This window comes from Branchiostoma belcheri, unplaced genomic scaffold, assembly GCF_001625305.1.
Source record: "Branchiostoma belcheri isolate BF01 breed outbred unplaced genomic scaffold, Haploidv18h27 scaffold98, whole genome shotgun sequence".
Lineage (NCBI taxonomy): Eukaryota > Metazoa > Chordata > Leptocardii > Amphioxiformes > Branchiostomatidae > Branchiostoma > Branchiostoma belcheri.
Window position 1 is genome coordinate 1098066 of NW_017804664.1, and position 25369 is coordinate 1123434.

The 25369-nt window shown below is 41.6% G+C and overlaps 1 protein-coding gene across 1 annotated transcript; it reads right to left on the reverse strand.

The window, feature by feature from the left end:
• Nucleotides 1–51: 51 nt before the first annotated feature.
• Nucleotides 52–23617, reverse strand: LOC109461972 (death-associated protein kinase dapk-1-like). The gene is made up of 11 exons (XM_019758453.1): nucleotides 23527–23617; nucleotides 21347–21455; nucleotides 20416–20514; nucleotides 13323–13421; nucleotides 13033–13095; nucleotides 12581–12715; nucleotides 12202–12447; nucleotides 11926–12034; nucleotides 7477–7640; nucleotides 1235–1423; nucleotides 52–903 (listed from the first exon to the last, which is right to left on the reverse strand). Exons 2-11 carry the CDS (start codon nucleotides 21443–21445, stop codon nucleotides 52–54), a joined length of 2055 nt encoding a protein of 684 aa, XP_019614012.1. The 5' UTR covers nucleotides 21446–21455; nucleotides 23527–23617.
• Nucleotides 23618–25369: the final 1752 nt, after the last annotated feature.

The window sequence follows — 25369 nt, forward strand, 5'->3', positions numbered from 1 at the left end:
CTTGGTGCTGATTTTTAAATATATTTGATATGAGATTTCCAGAATTACCTTTTAAGCCATTGCCACTTTTCTATTGCAGTAGAAGTACGAAACTATGTACGTTAACTTACTTTGTTGGGTTTTAACATGAAGCATAATGTCCGTGACCTTTTCTGGGACTTTCCTCTGAGGATGGACGACATACTCTCCGTTAGCAGCTTCTTTCTCCACCTCTTTCCTGCTGTAAGCATGAGGCTGTGGATTGTGTTCCCGGAGGTCCAGGGCGCTCAGCACCATTTCTTGTGTCCTGAGTTCTGGGCTAATCTCGTGTAGCAGGTAGTACGTCATGTCCGTCAGGAGGTCCATGATGGAGTTCCAGTCCTCCCTGTTACCACCGGCGCTCCTGACCAAGATGTTGAGCCGCCTCTTGTCTTGCGAGATCTGCAACAGTGCATCGGCCTTCACGTAGATACATTTGGCGCTGTTCTTCCACAGCAGAGGTTTGGTGAGCGTGTGTGGGTTCGCATGCATCAGCAGCGTCTGCAGCCGGGGGAACAGATCGCACGAGAAGCTGTCGATCTCCCTACGACATCGGATCTGCAGACCGAAGTAGACAGCCTTGCTAGAGACGGGAGACCACTCTCCCTCATCCATCTTCTGCTGCTGGCTGGGCAAGATGAAAGTGTGACCGTCGAACGTGTAGCAGAGCTGGAAGACCTGGAGGAGTTTGATCAGCAGGGAGATGTCGGCAACGTGACCGAAGGCACGGGTGATCTTGTCAAGGGTGACGCAGTCCCGGGCAGCTGGGTTGAGCGAAACGATAGGGAACATCGTAGGGGCCAGCAGGATTCCAAAAACCCACGTGAACAACCATTGGGGGTCCAGCACCACCAACGAGGCAGTTTTATCAAGAGGGTAGATGATCTAAGAGAAATATTGGAGTACTTAAAAGACGTTAATTCATTATTCTTTTCAAAGTTCATTTTAAAACTACTATTGTGTCTACCTAATTGTAGAACATTGCCTAATGACCCCGTCCTCAAAAGATCAAGGTAGGCGGTGTTTTTTCCTTGTTGTTTTTCAGCATTTCAAGGATAATGTAAATAAATTAGTAAGAGTAAGTTATAAAATTTCTGTTGATCTTTTTATTCAAGGTTTAATTTAACAATACTTCAAACTACATGTACCTCAGGGGACGTTATGCATGTATATCAAATAATCCGGCACTAAACATAGAATGAAATAATATTCTCACCTCCCCCTCATCATGAAGGTACGTTGACGCCAGTTGTACAATTCTTTCCTCCAGATATATGTGCGTAGCCTGCCTTACAGCTGTCAGGTAGTCCTGCCACTCCATTACTGGGAACGTTTTCCTCTCCTTTCTCCAGCCTTCAATTATCTCCGATAACTTGACGTAGACCTTAGGAACCTTTGGCCTTTGCTGTGACCAGTTTAAAAGCACTTCTATTAGTATTTAGGAGTTTTCTTTTAGTCAAACAAAATTCCTGACCTATGCTGACGTTTTGGTGTCTGTCAGACGCCTTCCTCAGCTTCTGTCCGGAGTTCTGCTTCTCGCCGCTATATGTAGCTCTGAGGAAGATGTCTGACATACACCGAAACGTCAGCACTTATGTGAGAAATTTTGGTTGTGTAAAAGTAAACTCCTTTATCCTATAACTTACCATCCTGTTGAAACTATTTTCGGCGGTACTTCTATTAATGTATAGGGGAGGGATTTCTATATCGGGAAAGTCCACGCACCAATAGCTATCCAGGGACTGTGCGCTATAATGGAACAATTTTCAAAGAATAAAAAACTAGTATAGTCCAAATTCTTTCTAAACCTGCTGTAATATGTATGCTTGAATATTTGCCAGGGCCCCACAAGCTCTCGGGTAATGTTCTATCATACGAGAGAGATATATAATTATAGTCTCCGTATTGAATAATCTCAAGAAAGTTTGCAACATAATTTTTTTTCACGCCACATGTATGGATGATTTATATTTTTCTCAGTTGAATTCTTCTATTGCCATTTCATGGTACTTTCGACTTATCCTAGGCATGTTGAAGGTTGTAGGTTAACCCTACCTAGACCGGGGGGGGGGGGGGGCTAAAAGTGCCCGCGGCAACTTCGATGTCACCTAGCGTCTGAACGACTAGCCGTAGAACGGCCAAACTTAGTGACTTTTCCTAGAATATTGTTGGCAACAATTCTCTATCATTGGAATAAGATATTAATTTTTGTGTTGCCATGGCAACGGGTTTCTGACAGGCATTTTTTGCTAAATTTAGTACTTTTTGTTTCAACAATAGAATTTTATGGGTTTTATGTCAAGTTACTCATGGTTTCTAATATTAATAACATCCCATATAATTTTATGTAAATTTTATCATTAAATATGCATAATTTATGCTAATTTGATGACGTCATTGGCCAAAATCCAAGATGGCGGACCATATCATTAGAACAGGTATATACGGGTTATTTTCATTAAAATTTCATCAATACTTCCATTTCTTTTTACAAAAAAGGTTTGAATGAAGGTGTTTAGTATGTTTACAATGTATTTTAGGCTTTATCATTAAAAAAAAAACTATTTTTGAAAATTCAAGATTGATGATCCAAGATGGCGGATATCTTAAATATGCATGACGTCATTTTATGACGTCACCGGTGTTGCTATGGGCAACATAAGACTTAGTACACACTAATATTCTGTCATAAACACTTTTGGTAAAGTTATGTTGTATACCAGGGAGGTTTTCAGGGAAAAAACTATTTAGACGGTTTTGGCCAATAAAATCACATTAATGACGTCATAATGACGTCATATTACGTCACAACGACATGAAAATTGTAGATATGATAAATTTTCACTAGTACACCATTCTCTGAAAATTTGGTGGTCATACGACATACCGTTCGCGAGTTCTTAGGGGGGGGGTGAAAGAGCCCCCCCCCGTCCCCCCATGTCAAAAAAAGCCCGGTCTAGGTAGGGTTAAGGCTTTCAGGGTCTTATTTCATGTTCGGTTGTCCGGTTGTACGCATCTGCATCGCCTGCGCAAAGAACTGCGTCGTCTGCACGGAAAAAAGGTGCGTCGTCTACGCAAAGACCTGCGTCGTCTGCTCAAAGACCTGCGAGAAAACTTCATTAGACCGATAAAACTTCATTAGTCTGCGCTCCGTTTAAACTGCAAACGTGCTAAATCGCGAATATGTCTTATTTTGCATCGTCGATAGAACTCAACCAGGGTCACAAAACCCTCTCTTTTTGAATAGAATAAGATGCATTTTTGATAGATTATTAACTTTTTGTATGTTTTATTTTAAACACACATGTTCTTAGAATACAAGTAACACTGCACGAGGAAGGATACTGAATGCCGACATGTTCTTCAAGAGTTTTTATCATTCTAATTATTTTTATCATTACGTTACTCACGGTATTCATAGTCTAGGGGACGGATCGCACGAACATGTTAACCTCGTGTGTGGAGAAGAATCTCACGCTGTGCATTTCTTCATGTTCGGTACCCCATGTATACCTGGCATGTAGATATCCTAAATCGGCATAGACTTTGAGAAAGTATTACTTTATAATCTGCATTGCTGAGTGTATGTAAAATGTTTCAGTTTTCCCCATGAAACACCGACCCTATCATATGGCTTGAACTAGAATTAGCCATTACACGCCTGCAATTAACAAGTTTCCACATATAGTTGCAAATGTGTGTCTTCTTGTTTCATGCATAGTTTTACAACAATTTAAATCATCTCCCTTGGGTTGCTTTGAATTTCTGTTGTGGCAAACATAATCCTATAATCACCTGGCCCATTCTACCAAATTGTCCTTTTCCCTTTTAGGCCACAGTAACTAAATTTAATGGATGAAATTCTCCGCAGTCTTAACCTGGGTGCCCTCCGATTTGTAACGGCTACCCCAAAAAAAATCGTAGACTCCAAATTTAATGCGATAGGGCGAAAAAAAAAACAAGGCAGGCCAAAAAAAACAAGCTTTTTTTTTTAAATTTCGACATCATAAACCTTGTTAGACAAGAAATATATACCTAGTATATTGTGCTGGTAGTCGATTATGGTCAACTGACAGAGAAGCAGATCGCCAACCTTGCTCGCGACAAGGGGCAGTGGAGGGATCTTGCAGTCGCCTGCACCGTAGCCGACCGATGATGATGATTGTTTGTTTGTTTGAGCCTTTATTTCAACTCGATCTGTAACTATGTTACATGCTCTAATCGGCCGCTATTTCGGCCGCTTTTTATAGAGGTCGAGCGTGGAGGAGTGTCAGAGGGTCATAATATAAATACTACTTGCTCACAAATGAAAACAAAGTAATAATTTTTATACATACATGTAAGGTAACTCACACAAAGTAAATAAATAAGCAAAATGGCAATAACTAATAAATAACTCATAAGTCGTTGTGTCCGAAGTCGTTCAGTCAAAGTCAGTTACGATGCAAGCAGTCTTTTAAAGGTTATAAGAGTAGGTGCTGCTCTAACATGCTGCGGAAGAGCGTTGCATACAAGAGAGCCAGAGTAGGCTAGGGATCTCTGGTATATTTCTCTTAATAGCATCGGTACCGCAAGGAGATCAGTCGCGCTTTGTCTGGTGCTTCTGGTCGCTCTATCCCTACAGTACGTGAAAATCCGGCGCACGTACGGCGGTAGTTAGTTGTTCAGGGCCTTATGTAGTAGGAGGGTTTTGTGATGTTTGTGGATTGACTTTACGTCCATCCAGCCCAGACGTCGGTGGACTTCGGCTGATGGAGTTAGATATGGGGCTCGTAGAATCAGCTTGCCAGCTCGGTTCTGCATCCTTTGCAATGATGGTATTGTGCTAAGTATATTACAACATCCATTTGTCACTGTAAACTAAAGTTTTCAATCGATATCATTGTACAATTGTTTCTATTCAGGGAGAACATCACATATAGACCTAAATACATCACTGCATCGAAGTAAAAGACAGTACAATCAATTAGAGCCTTGTGTTGTCACCTTTCATATTTATCTGCCAACCACGTTCGGTCATGTTGACCACTGTCAGATGGCAACACATTTCTTTTTCCCTCCTAATCAGGCGGAAATTAATGCACGCGCTAATGTCATCCACAAAAATTACTTGCTGTGGCCTCATCTAGTTTAACATTTCTAGGACATTTTATTATATAAAAGGACTTTTGTTCATAAATAGATACTAGTACATAGTTCCTAAGACTAGGTCTTGTTTGACGCATAAATTTGAATTAGGACGGGTTGGATACAACTAACAATTATTCAAAATAGCAGAAAAGGGCATGCAGGCCTCACCATTCCCACCCTACCAGTGTTACGTTCTTTCCCCCTTCATCTAGTTTAACATTTCTAGTACATTTTTGTACATGTATAAGTTGAATTTTCTTTATATATATAAAAACAAAATTGAAGTTATAAATACACATTTAACTAGGTCTTTGAGTTGTTAATATCAGTAATTACCATCCACATTCACTGCCCATAAACAGCCCACTTACAGCTGTAAAGACAAATAACTTTGTTGGAGACAAACCCATCCTTATGGAGCCCAGCCCAGCCTTTCCGGATACCCCCCAGCCTAGTCTGGCTAGCCGCCCTTTTTGATGAGCAGATGACGCAGGTTTTTTTCTATGCAGACGACACAGGTCTTTGCGCAGATGACGCAGGTTTTTTTCTATGCAGACGACACAGGTCTTTGCGCAGATGACGCAGCTTTTTCTGTGTAGACGACACAGGTGTTTGCGCAAATGACGCTGCTTTTTTCTGTGCAGAAGACACAGGTGTTTGCGCAGATGACGCTGCTTTTTTCTGTGCAGACGACACAGGTGTTTGCGCAGATGACGCTGCTTTTTTCTGTGTAGACGACACAGGTATTTGCGCAGATGACACAGATTTTTCTGTGTAGACGACAACGGTCTTTGCGCAGATGACGCAGGTGTTTGCGCTGATGACGCTGCTTTTTTCTGTGCAGACGACACAGGTGTTTGCGCAGATGACGCAGCTTTTTCTGTCTAGACGACACAGACGTCTTTGCGCAGATGACGCAGTTTTTTCTGTGTAGACGACACAGGTCTTTGCGCAGATAACGCTGCTTTTTCTGTGTAGACGACACGGGTGTTTGCGCAGATGACGCAGCTTTTTACTATGTAGACGACACAGGTGTTTGAGCAGATGACACAGATTTTTCTGTGTAGACGACACAGGTGTTTGCGCAGATGACGCAGCTTTTTACTATGTAGACGACACAGGTGTTTGAGCAGATGACGCAGCTTTTTCTGTGTAGACGACACAGGTGTTTGCGCAGATGACGCTGCTTTTTTCTGTGCAGACGACACAGGTGTTTGCGCTGATGACGCTGCTTTTTTCTGTGCAGACGACACAGGTGTTTGCGCAGATGACGCAGCTTTTTCTGTCTAGACGACACAGACGTCTTTGCGCAGATGACGCAGTTTTTTCTGTGTAGACGACACAGGTCTTTGCGCATATGACGCAATTTTTTCTGTGTAGACGACACAGGTGTTTGCGCAGATGACACAGATTTTTCTGTGTAGACGACAAAGGTCTTTGCGCAGATAACGCTGCTTTTTCTGTGTAGACGACACAGGTGTTTGCGCAGATGACACAGATTTTTCTGTGCAGACAACACAGGTCTTTGCGCAAATGACACGGCTTTTTCTGTGTAGACGACACAGGTCTTTGCGCAAATGACACAGCTTTTTCTGTGTAGACGACACAGGTCTTTGCGCAGATGACGCAGCTTTTTCTGTGTAGACGACACAGGTCTTTGCGCAGATGACACATCTTTCTCTGTGTAGACGACACAGGTCTTTGCGCAGATGACACAGCTTTCTCTGTGTAGACGACACGGGTGTTTGCGCAGACGACGCAGGTGTTTGCGCAGCTTAGCTACGAAGTTTAGGTACAGTAGTCATAGTCATCATCTAAATAAATGAATCATCTAAGCCATCTGGCCCTTACAAAGTAGGCACACTCAACTGCAGGACTCTACAAACGCCACCGTCCCAAGTCAAGTTTTGTTAATGATAATGTGTGTACAAGAACACACATTATGTTTTGTGCCTAAGATACAGAACCGGATATTGTAGCATGCACAATCCTTGTTACTGCATCAGCTGATGTATCTGTATCTGTATAGCTTGTATAACCGCCTTTCGCAGGCACGCGGCGCGGCGGCAGCTGGCTACATTACACTGATCGACTTGTCACACCTAACCCTTGAACTTTTTACTCTAGACATTGTCTAAAGCTATCTAATGATAATGCCCCTACTGTACTTGGTGACAGCGAGTTCCACTCTGCGATACTTCTAGGAAAGAATGAATTCTTGAACACCTTAATCCTTGCTTGATAACTCTAGTACTTGAAGGCATGGCTATTTCTTGTTCTCTTGTATATGGTTTTTAATGGTAATACATAAAGTACTATGCTCCGTACCTGCAGCATTTCGTGCCTGATCGCTGAGATAACCTCTCGCAGCCGCTGTATCCCAGAGGACCCCGCTTCTAAGCAGTTGATGAGAAACACCTCCTGTGACACCACCAGTGACTCCTGGTACAGTTTACTGTAGTATTCCACTATAGCTTTGGCCCTGCGCCAACCTACGAGTGAAAACGGAGACGTTTAAATTTATATGGTTACAGCGCTACGCTTATGTAACTTGACAAAGGTAGCATGGTTGGAATACCATGCATACAATAGGGGCTGCACGAGCTACCTCCATGGAGGAGCTCTGCAGAGCTCCTCCATGGAGGTAGCTCGTACAGCCCTCCGCGATACCCCCGCAGAGCTCCGCGACAAAACAAGTCAATTCGCTGGTTGTCGTCACGGTTGAGTTTTACTTTTAAATCTATCACCTCTGCGTTCAAAACAAACCAATTCGATGGCTGGCGTCAGTTTTGTATAGAGCTTCGTGGATTTTAAGCCAGTTCAATGTGACTACTAGGCTTTGTAATGTACCAGGGGCTCTCCCAAATAAACAAGACTTCGCAGAGCTTCATGGAGCTGCTCGGACAACCCTAGTTCCGTCGGTTATAAAGCATACAGAGCTCCGCGACAAAACAAGTTAATTCGCTGGTTGTGATCACTGTTGAGATTTCTTTTAAATTTGTGAGCTCTGCGTTCAAAACAAGTCAATTCGATGGCTGTCGTCAGTTTTGTATAGAGCTCCGTGGATTTTAAGCCAGTTCAATGTGACTACTAGGCTTTGTAACGTACCAGGGGCTCTCCCAAATAAACAAGACTTCGCAGAGCTTCATGGAGCTGCTCGGACAACCCTAGTTCCGTCGGTTATAGAAGTTTTATTGCAAATTAATGCCTGGGGGGCTAATTGCAGATTACAAACATAAAAGAACAATGGAACGTAGTATAAAATAACTAAAATCTACATGATAAAAGGTAGTTGTCTAGAGCTATAGCTTTGTCTAAAACTATGTCTAAGGGGTTTGACTACTCTTTTTTAGACCATGGAAGACGTAATGTCCCACCTTTTCTAAAATCAGTGGGTTTTGGGAAGTTAAAAGAAGAATAGTTTTTTCTTGGTCTGTAAGTTTAGTAAAATTGGGTTATAAAGCATACAGAGCTCCGCGACAAAACAAGTCAATTCGCTGGTTGTCGTCACGGTTGCTTTAAAATCTTTGAACTCTGCGTTCAAACCAATTCGATGGCTGGCGTCAGTTTTGTATAGAGCTCCGTAGATTTTGAATAAGCCAGTTCAATGTGACTGCTAGGCTTTGTAACGTACCAGGGGCTCTCCCAAACAAACAGACTTCGCAGAGCTCCATGGAGGTGCTCGCGCAGCTCGCTCTGGCTCCGTGGTCATAAAGCACGCACAGAGCTCAGCGACCAAACAAGTCAATTCGCTGGTTGTCGTCACTGCTGAGTTTTGCTTTTAAATCTATCACCTCTGCGTTCAAAACAAACCAATTCGATGGCTGGCGTCAGTTTTGTATAGAGCTCGGTGGATTTTAAGCCAGTTCAATGTGACTACTAGGCTTTGTAGAGTTGGCTTTGTAACGTACCGCGATACCCCAGGAGAGCTCTGCGACAAAATAAGTCAATTCGTTGTACAATAAAGGTCTTTAATTTATTCACTATATAAAGGGCTCTGTAACCTGAGACAAATTAAGAAAATAGTCTACGAAGCTCCAACCGTGGAGCGGCAATTTTCCGTCTCGTAAACGGTCGATGCCATTCGGCTGGTCGATGCCATATCCGAGCAAGGAGTTTCTACTAGGTGTAGAAGCGTACGAACTTTTTTGGGGGTCCACAAACGAATAAAAAGTGATATGCACTATAAAAAGCAATATTCTAATTGGAAGTATAAGGGAAGGTCATGTCAAATTGTAAATATCAGTAAAAAAAGGGGGCAAGCTCAGATTCAAACCCGGGTCTAAAGGTGTAGCTCTAAAACCATAACCTAAACCCGCTACCCTAACCTCTACGCCACAAAACATCACGGTGTGGATGGACCATTCTGATACACATAAAGTTAGACGTTCTGCGATATGGCATCGACCGTTTCAAAAGGCGACGACCGTTTGCGAGACGAAAATTAGCCGCGGAGCTGCTAAAATAGCCCTCCGAGAGTTGTCACAAACAGCTCTGTGACAAGTTAATTCGTTAAACCTTTAGTATACAAGAACAATATTCAGAGAGACAAGTTAACATATTTGCTCCATACAAAACAAACAAGTTCAAACAAACATGCTTTTTCCAAGAATTTTGTTGTGTGATCGATCATGCAGGGTGGCACCTATTGTCCTGTATTTTACAACCAACATCCGCCCTAATCAAGACGGCCACCCGCACACAAAACAAGCCATGCACAGTTGTGAAAAAGGTGTGAACGTGCCATAATCCAAAATTCAAAAGAGTGCAAAACTGAACCTGTGACCCCAGCCATCGTTTTGAATGCAGAGCTCAAAGAGATCTAAGAAAACATCAACCATGACGCGCCAACCAACAAATTTGACTTGTTTTGACGCAGAGCTCTTCATGCTTTATATTACTGACGGAGCTAGGGCTGTCCAAGCACCTCTATAAACTCTGCAAAGTCTTGTTTGCTTGGTTGAGCCCCCGCACGTAGTAGCCACACTGAAGTTAGCTTAAAATCTACGGAGCTCTATACAAAACTGACGCCAGCAATCGAATTGGCTTGTTATGAACACATAGTTCAAAGATTTGAAAGCAAAACTCAACAGTGACATATTGACTTGTTTTGTCGCGGAGCTCTGTATGCTTTTAACCATGGAGTTAAAATCTCTATGTTTAACCGACAGCGCTAGGGCTTTCCTAGCACCTCTGTGAACTCTGCGAAGTCTTGTTTATTTGGGAGAGCCCCTGGTACGTTACAAAGCCTAGTAGTCACATTGAACTGGCTTAAAATCCACCGAGCTCTATACAAAACTGACGCCAGCCATCGAATTGGTTTGTTTTGAACGCAGAGGTGATAGATTTAAAAGCAAAACTCAGCAGTGACGACAACCAGCGAATTGACTTGTTTGGTCGCCGAGCTCTGTGCGTGCTTTATGACCACGGAGCCAGAGCGAGCTGCGCGAGCACCTCCATGGAGCTCTGCGAAGTCTGTTTGTTTGGGAGAGCCCCTGGTACGTTACAAAGCCTAGCAGTCACATTAAACTGGATTATTCAAAATCTACGGAGCTCTATACAAAACTGACGCCAGCCATCGAATTGGTTTGAACGCAGAGTTCAAAGATTTTAAAGCAACCGTGACGGCAACCAGCGAATTGACTTGTTTTGTCGCGGAGCTCTGTATGCTTTATATATAAACCGACGGAACTAGGGTTGTCCGAGCAGCTCCATGGAGCTCTGTGAAGTCTTGTTTGTTTGAGAGAGCCTCTGGTACGTTACAAAGCCTAGTAGTCACATTGAACTGGCTTAAAATCCACGGAGCTCTATACAAAACTGACGCCAGCCATCGAATTGACATGTTTTGAACGCGGAGCTTAAAGATTTAAAAGTAAAACTCAACCGTGACGACAACCAGCGAATTAACTTGTTTTGTCGCGGAGCTCTGCAGAGGTATCACTTGGGGCTGCACGAGCAACCTCCATGGATGGAGGTTGCTCGTGCAGCCCCTTCTCCATGCATAGTGACACAAGAATTTGGAGACCTCATACCTTATATAAAATACCTTATATAAAATATGTGCACGTTTTGTAAATTTTTAGTCTCATTACTTATGGCAATGAGGTTATATCATTAGCTCAGGCCATTATCTTTCATAATTGGTATATGTTTTGTTCCATTTGCCAAAGATTGCATGCATCGCATGTATGAAAGTACTAGTATGTAAAACAATTTAATTCCAGAATTTCCTTCTTAATTTTGCCAATTCAGTCTTATTTGCAACAGTTTCGTTTAGCTATGTACAGTTTTCTCTAAGCTTTCTACGTACTAAAACGATTGAAATACGTTATTCCTTTTTTAAGACTTATTAGCTTTAAAATAAGACCCTGCAGTTCCAGAACAAGATGTTAGGGGGACAAAACCCACACCACTTATTCCTGACAAGAAAAGTTGTCGGCCACCAAAGTCACGACCATAGAATGTTTTAAACAAACGATACAAAACCGGAAGTTCTGTTTCAGTACCAAGGTCATCAACCAGGAGGAACATATTCAACCTTGACCTACCAAGATAATCCCTTAAGGCATTCTGAAGTTATACTAAGTGCGGGAAAAAAGATGAACACAGACACAGACACACACACATACACATACACACACAAACAAACAAACACAAACACTGAAAAAAAAAACAATGCCTCCATATTTCATGGAGGTTATAAACCTGTTTAACCTAACTCTGATTTTATTATCATTATTCTGCCTTTCCGAAGTAATAGATAATCTACAGACTAACCAGCATTCTTGTCCTGTAGTTTGTCCGCATGGCTCGCGATCAGGATTACGCGAGGCTTGTTGGTGGGATCTGCGTTACTGCAGCAGATGAAACTCAGCCAACTGTGGACCTTGGGGAGATAGATGTAAGCAAAACATTATTTTGACTTGTAATTCTGTAGTATTAGCCGCATTATTATCTTTGACTGGTATGGTAAATTCAATTTGCTCTTAGACACCATACAACCATATGAATTTTATAATTATACACTTTGAAGAAAGTTGTAGGTAATCTTGCCTCTCGTTTCTGTTCCTCCTCTACATCTGTGATTTTGTAGACGACAGGAAAGATGGCGTTAGTCGTACCTAGCAGCATGGCGTGTGTGACGTAGAACTGCGCGTATCCAACGAAGTGATACAGACACAGTCTCCCGATCCCCCGAACAGTTTTAATAGATACATGCACCCCAGGGAAAGGGATAAAGTCGTCTTGTCGTTTTAACTTCCTTCTTATGTTCCACGAAGTACCGACGAAAAATCCTGTCTGAAAATGTTTGGATAAATTAGAATAATATTTTAGTCTTTTGTACGGTCTTCTTGTAAAATTGACATTGTCAAGTCACAACGCATATTTGTTTAACTTACAAGGCATGCTTGTTGTGCATGTAGATCCTTACCATTTCCAGAATCTTTCGCAAAGATGTTTTGCCGACCCGAAAATCTCCAAGGAAAAACAATCTGACTGTTGTCTTGTCCTCAGGCCGCACGGTGGAGACCAGCTCGATGTACTCTGCCTGCTTCAACATTCCTGTCTGTGGGTTGATTTTGTCAAGAGATCAGAGAAAGAGGGGTACCGAATAGTTATTTATTAGGGATGCCTAAAAGGCTCTGGAGGAAGTCCTATATCTCAATAACACATTGGTAGCGGCTTTCACTTGTTTATGCAACAATATGTCCCAAATTTGATACGTCCAGGATTATTTCGACTACAGTTGTCGAATGAATATGTTCTATGAACTGTTACTGTTAGTACTAAACTTGTACACATCGTCAAAAGCTTTTTCCGTGTCAATGTAGTGAAAAAATTATGCCGTAATACGTAGTTTTAATAGTTAATAGAAAAACTTACCTCGAGCGATAACCGTGTACCTCTGGCCAGTCCCCCAGCGAGGTCAACGGGGCGCTCGTGTGACTAATATTAGACAATAAACATTCAATTGTGATTAAACCTATATGTGCATTAAGTGATCTTTCATGAAAACAAGAAGATTTTGAGGTACATTTAAAAATATTTGAGTGTTGACTCCATTTATGTCGCTGCTGGCCCATGGGCTTACTACAAGGTGGTATCTGCACGTTTCGTAATTAGGCGGAGCTATAACTGCAAAGTATTGAATATGTGTAATATTTCGTTCTTACCTCATTAGCCACAAGCAGATCAGCTTGGTTCTTAACAAGCAGTTCAACAACACTGTTATAACCTTGTCTGCACGCCGTATGCAAGGCTGTGTCTCCATCCTGTAACAAAGTAGTTCAACATATAAATAACATTTTGGCTTACGTGTTCATTAAAGAAACTTTCAAAGCGAATGAGAAAGTTGTAAAAATTAGTGAAGAAAAATATGGGATCATATCTACTCAGAACAAAAGAATTTCTTTTATGTTACGTTTTAACTATCTGCATCTTTTTAAAGCATGTGTACCTTTACAAAGCTAATAAGATATTTTTTTTCTAAAAACTTTGCCAGCATACCCCTGTCTAAGATAGTATAAATCTTCAAGTAAACAAGTTTGTTAGCCATTGAATGTCAACAAAGTAGACAGAGGTAAAAAGAGCCATGCAATATAAACTTCAACTAGTAAGAAATATCTCTCTTTCACATGACGTTCATGTTGACACCCTAAGAAACAATTCAACCTCATTCCAGATTGAACAAGTGTTAAAGTCAATTTATAATACAATCTTCTAAAACAAGGCCACACACCTCCTAAAGGAACTCTAAACGACATTTACGGCCGTAGAACGCCCGATGTTCTGTCCAGCATCGCGCTAATTTTCGGGATCGCCGGCGATTTTTTGGAGTCGGCTGAAGCTCGCTGACACGCGAAACGTGTTCTTAACATCAGCGACTAGTCGCCGGCGATTTTTGAGGTCGCAGACCTCGTTTCCAGCTCGCGCGTAGCTCGCCCGTAGCTCGTCCCTGTACTGCCGAGAGTCGACCGATATTCGGGCGTACATCTCACGAGTCTCGGCCGTTTTTTGTCTTCGAAAATTGGGCAATGGTCAGGCCAATGGTCGCTGAATACGGTCGACCCTCGCGCGAGCTTCGCGAAATATTCGGGCGACCCTCTTCCGTACCTCGCCCGACTTGCGCAAAGTTTTTAAAATTGTGCGTGCCAGTGTCGGCCTTCTTTTAGGAGGTGTGTGGCCTTGTTTTAGAAGATTGTATTATAAATTGACTTTAACACTTGTTCAATCTGGAATGAGGTTGAATTGTTTCTTAGGGTGCCAACATGAACGTCATGTGAAAGAGAGATATTTCTTACTAGTTGAAGTTTATATTGCAATTAAAAAAAGGGTTCTTTTTACCTCCGTCTACTTTGATGCCATTGAATGGCTAACAAACTTGTTTACCGGAAGATTCATAGTATTTTAGACAGAAGTATAGAGGCAAAGTTTTAGAACAAAATGTCATATTAGCTTTGTTCATGTACACGTACACGTTTATAAGACGATTTTGATATAATGATAATAATTATGTTCCTGTACATTTTGGTTGAATGGTCTAGAGATCGTGCGAGCATCGATAGATCTTCGATCGTAACTCGAGCGACGTACGCCCGTGTGTCGAGCGAGCTTCGGCCGACTCCCGTTTGGTTAAAAAGGTGATCTTTATTTTAACCAGACGGTAGTGTAAATTTGTGGCTCTTGTGGTAGTATTTGAGTTGGATTTTTCACAGAATTCCTGTTTATATTTCTATTCTATTCTGCCAGTCCGCTCCATTACTTTGCTAAAAAATATTACGAAACGTCAAACATAAAAATTCGCCAAACTATTCATTTTTAGGTGCATGGATACACTGGCCTTGCTTCATCTGCTTGCCATGTCATTATCATAGATGCATTCCCAAGCAATCGCCCGAGCCTCGCACAATGTGACCGCGACGATTTTCAAGCCAAAAATACGCGCGATCATCGGTCGATCTCGAAATCGGCCGATCTTTCGGCGATTGACAAATGCGGCCGAAGCTTGTTGACAATGTGAGTGGGGCATAACGAATGCACAAAAGTACAAAAAGCACGAGTTTATCTTTTCTTATCCTTTCTCGTTAAGAACCAGGGAGGATTGCTCCTGCGAAACGTTACACGATATACTGCCAATACAGTCTCACAATAAATGTCATTTGTTTAACACAGGTGTAATTTCTATTGAGTTGACATACATTTCGTCCGACATACGCACAAAGCCCACCCGAAGCACGCACGATTTTATAAACTTTGCACAGGTCGACCGAGGTACGGAAGAATATTGCGCGAAGGGTCGACCGTATTCAGCGACCATCGTCCGACTTTGAATGGCGAAGAACGGCCGAGACTCGTAGGATGTACGGCCGAATATCGATTGACTCTCGGTCGCACAGGGGTGAGCTACAGGCGAGCTACAGGCGAGCTGAAAACGAGCTTTTCGACCTCAAAAATCGCCGGCGACCATACCACCCACACCATCATTGCTTTCTTATATGGTTCTACGAAGTTGCACTCGACGGCATATTAATTTCGAACTCTTGCCGGAAAGTCTGTGGCGCCCCCCGTCTCTGTTAAGGGGTGGTTTTAATGCCCTGATGTTAAGCGGTGGTTGTAATGCCCTGATGTAGATGTCCCCCGTCTCTGTTAAGGGGGGGGGGTTGTAATGCCCTGATGTTAAGGGGTGGTTGTAATGCCCTGATGTAGATGTCCCCCGTCTCTGTTAAGGGGTGGTTGTAATGCCCTGATGTAGATGGCCTCTTTAATCCCTCATGCTAAGAAGTCCGGTTCTCTGTCGGGGAGCAAAACAGACTTTCCGCATACTATGATCCACTACTCACGGAGTCACGTGTGTTATCTGCGTGACGTCACGAAAGCGATGGAGTGCTCATTCCTGAACAAAGACTGGAGTTGTACAGCCGAAAATTAATGTGACTCCAACGTTTTGTGTCGAAATTGCCGTTTAAACCCAAACAGTACACCTGGTGTCCGCGCGGACCCCAAAACGATATATTCTGCAATATGTTTTTTTTTTTTTTGTTTTTAAAGATTTTTTTCTGAAATTTCAGGTAATTGTCATCTACAAATTTGTCCCTCAATATAATGCAGAAAATCTATTTTCCCCAATATTTAAAAAAAAAAATTATATCTGACTTTCTTTTGGGGTCCGCGTGGAAACCTGTGTGGTGGAAACCTGTGTGGTGGAAACCTGTGTGATGGAAACCTGTGTGGTTGAAACCTGTGTGGTGGAAACCTGTGTTGTAGAAACCTGTGTGATGGAAACCTGTGTGGTGGAAACCTGTGTGATGGAAACCTTTGTAGTGGAAACTTGTGTGGTGGAAACCTGTGTGGTGGAAACCTTTGTAGTGGAAACCTGTGTGGTGGAAACCTGTGTGATGGAAACCTGTGTGATGGAAACCTGTGTGATGGAAACCTGCGTGGTTGAAACCTGTGTGGTGGAAACTTTTGTGGTGGAAACCTGTGTGGTGGAAACCTGTCTGGTGGAAACCTGTGTGATGGAAACCTGTGTGGTGGAAACCTATGTGATGGAAACCTGTGTGGTGGAAACCTGTGTAGTGGAAACCTGTGTGATGGAAACCTGTGTGATGGAAACCTGTGTGGTGGAAACCTGTGTGGTGGAAATCTGTGTGGTGGAAACCTGTGTGGTGGAAACCTGTGTAGTGGAAACCTATGTGATGGAAACCTGTGTGGTGGAAACCTGTGTAGTGGAAACCTGTGTGGTGGAAACCTGTGTGGTGGAAACCTGTGTGGTGGAAACCTATGTGATGGAAACCTGTGTGGTGGAAACCTGTGTGATGGAAACTTGTGTGGTGGAAACCTATGTGATGGAAACCTGTGTGGTGGAAACCTGTGTGGTGGAAACCTGTGTGGTGGAAACCTGTGTGATGGAAACCTGAGTGGTGGAAACCTGTGTGATGGAAACCTGTGGTGGAAACCTGTGTGGTGGAAACCTGTGTGGTGGAAACCTGTGTGGTGGAAACCTGTGTGGTGGAAACCTATGTGATGGAAACCTGTGTGGTGGAAACCTGTGTAGTGGAAACCTTTGTGGTGGAAACCTGTGTGGTGGAAACCTGTGTGGTGGAAACCTGTGTGGTGGAAACCTGTGTGATGGAAACCTGTGTGGTGGAAACCTGTGTGATGGAAACCTGTGTGGTGGAAACCTGTGTGGTGGAAACCTATGTGATGAAAACCTGTGTGGTGGAAACCTGTGTGATGGAAACCTGTGTGGTGGAAACCTGTGTGGTGGAAACCTATGTGATGGAAACCTGTGTGATGGAAACCTGTGTGGTGGAAACCTGTGTGATGGAAACCTGAGTGGTGGAAACCTGTGTGATGGAAACCTGTGGTGGAAACCTGTGTGGTGGAAACCTGTGTGGTGGAAATCTGTGTGGTGGAAACCTGTGTGGTGGAAACCTGTGTGGTGGAAACCTGTGTGATAGAAACCTGTGTAGTGGAAACCTATGTGATGGAAACCTGTGTGGTGGAAACCTGTGTGGTGGAAACCTGTCTGGTGGAAACCTGAGTGGTGGAAACCTGTGTGGTGGAAACCTGTGTGGTGGAAACCTGTGTGGTGGAAACCTGTGTGGTGGAAACCTGTGTGATGGAAACTTGTGTGGTGGAAACCTGTGTAATGGAAACCTATGTGATGGAAAGCTGTGTGATGGAAACCTGTGTGGTAGAAACCTTTCTGGTGGAAACCTGAGTGGTGGAAACCTGTGTGGTGGAAACCTATGTGATGGAAAGCTGTGTGATGGAAACCTGTGTGGTAGAAACCTTTCTGGTGGAAACCTGAGTGGTGGAAACCTGTGTGGTGGAAACCTGTGTGATGGAAACCTGTGTGGTGGAAACCTGTGAGGTGGAAACCTGTGTGATGGAAACTTGTGTGGTGGAAACCTGAGTGGTGGAAACCTGTGTGATAGAAACTTGTGTGGTGGAAACCTGTCTGGTGGAAACCTGTGTGATGGAAACCTGTGTGATGGAAACCTGTGTGGTGGAAACCTGTGTGATGGAAACCTGTCTGGTGGAAACCTGTGTGGTGGAAACTTGTGTGGTGAAAACCTGTGTGGTGAAAACCTGTGTGGTGGAAACCTGTGTGGTGAAAACCTGTGCGGTGGAAACCTGTGTGGTGGAAACCTGTGTGGTGAAAACCTGTGTGGTGGAAACCTGTGTTGTGAAAACCTGTGTTTGTTTGTTTTTTTATTTCGATCCCCATTAGTGCTTAAAAGCACTATTCTTCCTGGGATCAATAAAATAAAACATAGATAACAAAACTTTGTACATAATGATGATTACAAATAATAAAGTAACTTCAAATCAATAGAGTAAATTCAAATCAATAGGAGAGGTCAGAGGTCGACCTAAAAAAGCACAGAATAATCTGAACATAATTCAGAGTTGTATGTAATCAACAAAGGTGCCAACAAAATTAACAAAGGTATAAACAACTTAAATAACTGAATAGAACATAATGTCTAACTGATCATAATTCCAAAGAAAAGATAAATATAACAAATTGATCAGCCATTTAAATAACTGAAAGGTAGCAGCAGAGACAAAATAACTTATACAAAATCAAATAAAACATTCTATACAATAAGGGATCAGGCTTAGCTTATGCTTGTTACCACCATAGGCTCAATGGTGAGGATTTGCTTTGAGTCATAGCCCAATCTCTTATTCTTGTTTTGAATACAGCACAGTCGGTTGTGATTAAGTTACTAGGTAGTGTGTTATACGCTTTAGTGCATCTGTAAAGAAATGATCTAGTCAGGGCTTTGGTTCTGGGTTTGGGTAGTGTGTAGCCTCCTCTGTGTGACAATCTGGTGTTGTGTTGGTGTGAGATATGAGTCGTACTAACTCTGTCATATGTGCTTTTTGGTTGTTTGACTTTGACAAGTTTGTGGAAGGCACTTAAGGTGGTAGTGTACATTCTTTCCTTGACAGATTGCCACTTGAGCCTAGAGTGTAGATCGTCAGAACTAGTGAGTTGTGTTGAGTTCGCTGCAAGCCTAGCTGCTCGGTTTTGCATACTCTGTAGTTTGTCTAGCTGTGTCTGTGTTGTGGAGGAGAGTATTGTAGAACAGTAATCTAGGTGGGATAGAACAAGGGATTGGATGACAGTTTTAAGTAGATCACCTGGGAAGTGTGTGGTGAAAACCTGTGTGGTGTACTGTGTAGCCTGTGTAGTTGAAACCTGTGTGTTTGAAACCTGTCTGTTTGAAACCTGTCTGATTGAAACCTGTGTGATTGAAACCTGTGTGGTGGAAACCTGTGTGGTGGAAACCTGTGTGGTGAAAACCTGTGTGGTGGAAACCTGTGTGGTGAAAACCTGTGTGGTAGAAACCTGTGTGGTTGAAACCTGTGTGGTGGAAACCTGTGTGGTGAAAACCTGTGTGGTGGAAACCTGTGTGGTGAAAACCTGTGTGCTGTAGCCTGTCTGGTATAAAACTGGGAGGTGGAAACCTGTGTGGTGTAGCCTGTGTGGTCTAACCTTTGTGGTTGAAATCTGTGTGTTGGAAATCTGCGTGGTGTAGCCTTTTTTGTGAAAACCTGTGTGGTGGATACCATTGTTTCGGAAACCTTTATGCTAAGCCTTTATGGGTGAAACCGAAATAAAATAGAAATCCGAATGAAAAGTTTACATTCGAAAACACGGCGACAAAGAAATATCTTATTGACTTCTCCAATAACTTTGACAAAGAATAGAGGTCATGTCCGTATCTTAAAAGTGGGCAGACTTCAAAGACAAAATGAAACATACTATCCTTAGCTAGATGAATTCGAGCATACATATCCTGCTTTGGTTTACAAGTAATAAGGCATTGTCGCAAATAGCACCACCTATATAACAAATTTACGAAAACAGGACAAGAGTAAGACTGGAACAAATATCAGACGGTTAAAAGGAGTTTTGAAACCATAAGACGATCACACTCAAAATATGTGGCAGACACGAAGAAGCTCAGTTAATCGGCAAACCCGATACATTCTGGTGATACATAGAAGGACTGAGGAGAGACCTTGTAGGAATACCACTATCAGTGACAGCGGGAAAGAAGCAGAAGCACTCAGTTCAAAATTACAATTCAAACGCGTTTTCCCATAAGAAGCACAACAGAAATGCCATTTGGGTCAGTTCTGTACCCCTTCTATTGGAAGATGTAGAAGTTTGTATTGATGGCTAGGAAACATAGACACTTGATTAAATATAATCTACACTTTGTTACCAGGTGTTTACGTTCTTACCTTGTTAGTCACATTGAGATCAGCCCCATTCTTGATAAGCAGCTCCACAACCTTGTCATGACCTCGTCTAGACGCTTTATGCAGAGCTGTGTCCCCGTCCTGACAGACAAAGGGATAACAATGATTACATCAAAGGTAAGGGTGATAATGTTCAGGTGTATATATCATGCCGTGAAGTAATTATCTGTGCTTTTTTATCCAATTCAAAACAATGTTGGGAAAACAATGGTGGGTTCTATCTTAATTGAATGTACTTTTAACTTATGTACAGTGAACCTTTTTTCCAATGCAAACATTCAAGCCTTGGATTTTTTCAGATTAAAAAAAAAGTTAATAAATCAAATCCTAACAAACACAATGGTGAGTTGGCCAACAAACAAATTACGGTACATTTATTTGTACAAAATACAAATTTTATTAAAGAGAGAACTGGTCGTATTTTTGAGGTACGATTTCCTAATAAATGTTTAATTGACATGAATGATATATCAATGTTGACAATATAACAGAAAATATAATGAACATTTCCCCTTAGAATTTTCGGTGAAATAAAGACTAACCAGCGGGATATATACACTTTAGGAGCTCGTTTGCTTTCCATTTTGTATGATTAAAAGTCACTGACCATGCACTCTGTTACATAAGGTTGGGCCATTAACCATTAACGGACTGCTTGTGCTCGCTGTTATTCACTATATGATTTTCAACGAAGGTCTTGAGATCAAGATGGAGAAGTTGCATTACTCAATGCACAAGGAAAAGTCTGGTAAAAAGGCAAGTGAATATGTCAAGAAAATGGATACTACCTGGCCATTTCAGTACTGCCTTTGCGTCCACCGAAATATCTGCTATCAGCCCTACAATCTGTCACTATATAGTATATGGCCTATGACAGGAAGCATTGAATTTCATTATAGTCAGTGGTACTTACCAAAGCCTTTGTATCGACGTCCACTCCTTTCCTCAGCATAGTTATGACAGCATCTACATGCCCATTCAGAGCAGCCAAGACGAACTCATTGGAGTCCATGGCCCTCCCTCTATAAAATAGTTCATGTAAAATATAAACACAATCTATTAACATTGATTTTCGCGTTAATGATGTAAAAAAATTATTCTTATCCTTGCAGATGTCAGTTTTAGTATTTAGCAAAGAAGTTGCTACTACGATGCCAGATGCACGTGCATAATTATGTAGAAACTTTACAAGTAAAAACAATTATGGTACTAACGTTATATCAAGGTAATAAAAAAAGAACCTTTCCACAGACGAAAATACTTTATCAATTCTTGCATATGTTATGTTGCAATGTGTATAGGCATATTTTGTACAGTATACTTAATAATGCTGCACTGTTGAGTAATTTCTCAGTCATAAAAGTGTTCATCGCCATATAGGGTAAGTTCTGTTTTTCATTTTGGTTTACCAAATTGTAAGTATTGGTCACCTGGCAGAAGGTAGTAGAGTTTTTGAAATTGGTGGACTACATACCGACTAAAAATCAGTGATTAAAAAAAGTGTCTTTGAATCACTGCTTGTTACTCGACATATAATCCAGACATCAGGCTACACCGACTTAATTTAATGGATGACATCCACGCGTGCATTAATTTTCGCCTGTTCTAAAAAAAAAAAGTCACGTCATCCGCTCGAGGCTCTGGCCTGGCTCTATGGGTAGTCCATGGTAGTTACAAGTGACAATACGGAGCCGGTGGTAACTCTGGAGGATGGCACCCAGGCTACATAAGCTCCATGATGGTAAGAACTCGGTACAAATTACGGACAGTGTCGATTTATAAATTCCGCGAAAAGCCAGCTTGTGCCGGCTTGTCGTATAATGTCGCTATGTACTGCCGTAAATTCACAATACCTGCCTTGTATTCCTGTGGTTTAGTAGCATTTTTGGCCTGATTTTTTTATTCGCCCGCGCGCACTAGTCTGGTGGTCTTCAGAGGATGTCATCCGTAAAATTAAAATGATGTGGTCTTATCAAAAACTCTGCTACCTACCAGCGAAAGAAAAGTTAAACTTTATACAGCGGTACATTTATGACAACCAAATAATACATAACGAAGGTATAAGATCACCAAGATCTTGTCTTAAACAGCACGGTACAGTGAAGGTATTCTGTCCAGAGAGGACAGATATTTCAGAATGAAATACATGTATTCGCCCAATCAGCCACTCTACCCTAACATTAGTAAAACACACACCTTGCCATTTCCAAATGCGTCTATTTGACAATGTTTTAAATCATACCACCTCCCTTAATTAGCAGCCTGTAAGTAATTCTATTTAGACTATAAAATCTCTTTAGACTTGGTTTCAATCTGATACCAATAAACGCCCTCATCACCTCGAATGTTTAAACCTAAGTTGTGATATTAGCAGGTGAACTTAGGCATAACCTGAAACATTTTGAAACACCTCATCAATGACCATGGCATCACGTTAAATCATGTGCCCGGCTGTTGGCCTGTGCTTATGTACTAATTCTGCCACAGATCAGACACAGATGAATCGCTGCAGTATCTACTTCACCTAGAATAGTTTCTCAGACAAACATGCTTACTCTAGAATCCAGGTTTATCAAATGTCTGGACTCGTAAGTGATTTTGTCAACAATCTAACACTGCACGTTTGGTCCCATAACCTACCAGTTCATTTTGTGGTTATATGAAATCACCAGGCTTTATGACACAATATAAACAAAGGAACGTAATTAACGCGATGAAGATTAAATGTCTTATCGGCCATCGCATATGTTATTCTTGAGTTCCGAGCTGCAACCCTCCCTCCCACTCGGATCCGAGGTACGTCGGGCGCGCAGTAATAAGCCACAGTAATTATATATAATTATGCAGAATCCAAATGTAATGCGATAGGAAAATAAAAACCAACTTGACCAAAAAGCAAGAATCCTATATTTTCTTAAATTTTTGACATGATTATAAACCTTGTTAAGCAAGAAGCAATATCTAAATTCCCGTTTAAGATAGCAGCGGAATTTCACAACTTGTCGAGCAGGGAAGTTAATCACTGACAGTATAGTAGAGAAGAAAGTTTTTATCTTTAAGGACCTATAAAGATCATTCAAAATTTTTAAATACCTGCTACCAGTCCACTTAGATGTATGCAGCAACTACAGGTTTAGGTTAATGTCTGCAGAATCTTTAGGGTCCGACATGTTTGTTACGCCACCATCAGACAAAATGGCGGGATGGATTTTAGACTTTAGTCTTGGATCACATGAAATCCTGTATGTTTGACCTTTGGCACTCTTCATACTTGTTTTTTAGTGCCTCGTGATGGTGACGTCTTACCGAATGCAAGCTTACACCTGACACGTATTCTGACCTTGTATTAAATTTTAACCAGATATATTTTGTCACAGCTTCGCCATTTACGGAATATCTTTGTTGACAAATATAGTGTAGTGTAGTGTCATACTATCTGTATATTAGTATAACGGTTTAACCTCGCACAAACACATAATGCGAACGTAATGCGAAAAAAACATGATTTATTAACCAAGCATTAAGATTTTAGAGCGGCATTATTTATTTTAACTAATTAGTTCTTTACCTAGATTTTGGAATATTTTGTACTTTTCTCATTGTTTTTATGCCGTACGTGTCTACCGTGACAGCTGAAGCACTAAGCTGGTAATTCCTGAAGCCGACCCGGTAACCAAGATGCGCACAAGCTACTTTGTGTACATATGGTAAAGTACACAGGCTACTGATGTTAAAACCATGCCCTACTAAAGGCAAAACAAGACACATAATTCAATGGCTTCTTGTCCTTAAGGCCATGTCGATTTGATTATATGGATGACATCCTCCGGGAGCCCCAAAACTGATGCGCGCGTGCGAATAAAAAAAAACAGTTTTGCAAAAAAAAATTGTTTTCATTATGAAATCTACGTGGTCATGAAGGTTGAACAAATGGGACAGAATATGGTTTGGCGAATAATCATATTTCAAGTTCATTTCCTTACAATTTCGTCTTTTTTCGTTTGATTTTGGCATTCTACGACATTGGTATAGTTTTTACTTATTTTTTTGTAACTTACGGTATATTTTTGCTCATTTTGCAACTGTTTTGTACGATTTACAGTATGGTTGGAAACGGCCGAAAATTCATGCGCGCGCGGATGTCATCCATATAATCAAATCAACATGGCCTAAGGAAAAAATTACAGTATTAGCTGTTGCTGCCATAACATTTCTCTTTTTAAGATCCGGTGAATTAAAACAGGCATAAGATAAGATTCAGATTTGGAAGCATGGCATATTTCTTTCGATAAAAAAGAAGAATCTATAGGTGTTGGGCTATATCATATAACAGTTGCGTGTAATTACCTTGTCCAAGAAGGTTATATGTTTGTGGCTGTGTGTGTGTTATGTCATAGGGTGAAGAATATGAGTAACTAATATAAAGCAACTCATTCTTGACCATTTGATTATCTTACATGGAAGGCCACTTGCCTGACTTATATGAGAATCCATTTGCAAGTTACCTAATTTTTATGAGAAGTCATTTCCCTAACTTATGCAAAACCATTTGCCTTTTATTTTTGCCTAACTTTAATGACAAATCTTTTGCCTAACTTTATAATAAGAAAATATTTGCCTAACTTTAATCGGAAGACATTTGCCTAACTTTAGGAAGACATTTGCCTAACTTCAATGGAAATACAATATGTTTAACAATGTGTTTCAGGGACGTGTGTCACATGTATTGAACGTGACTTTGTACATTTCCAAGGTTTCCGATTCGGAAGTAAGCTGTATTTTACAACAAATACATAAATGGTGGGGTCGTGTGGCGTAGCGGCAGAGTGCGCGACTCGGAACCTAGAGGTCCCGGGTTCGAGTCCTGACATGCCACCGATCTTGTGCCCTTGTTAAAGGCACTTTACACGGTTTTCCTCACTTAGCTCAGGTGTAA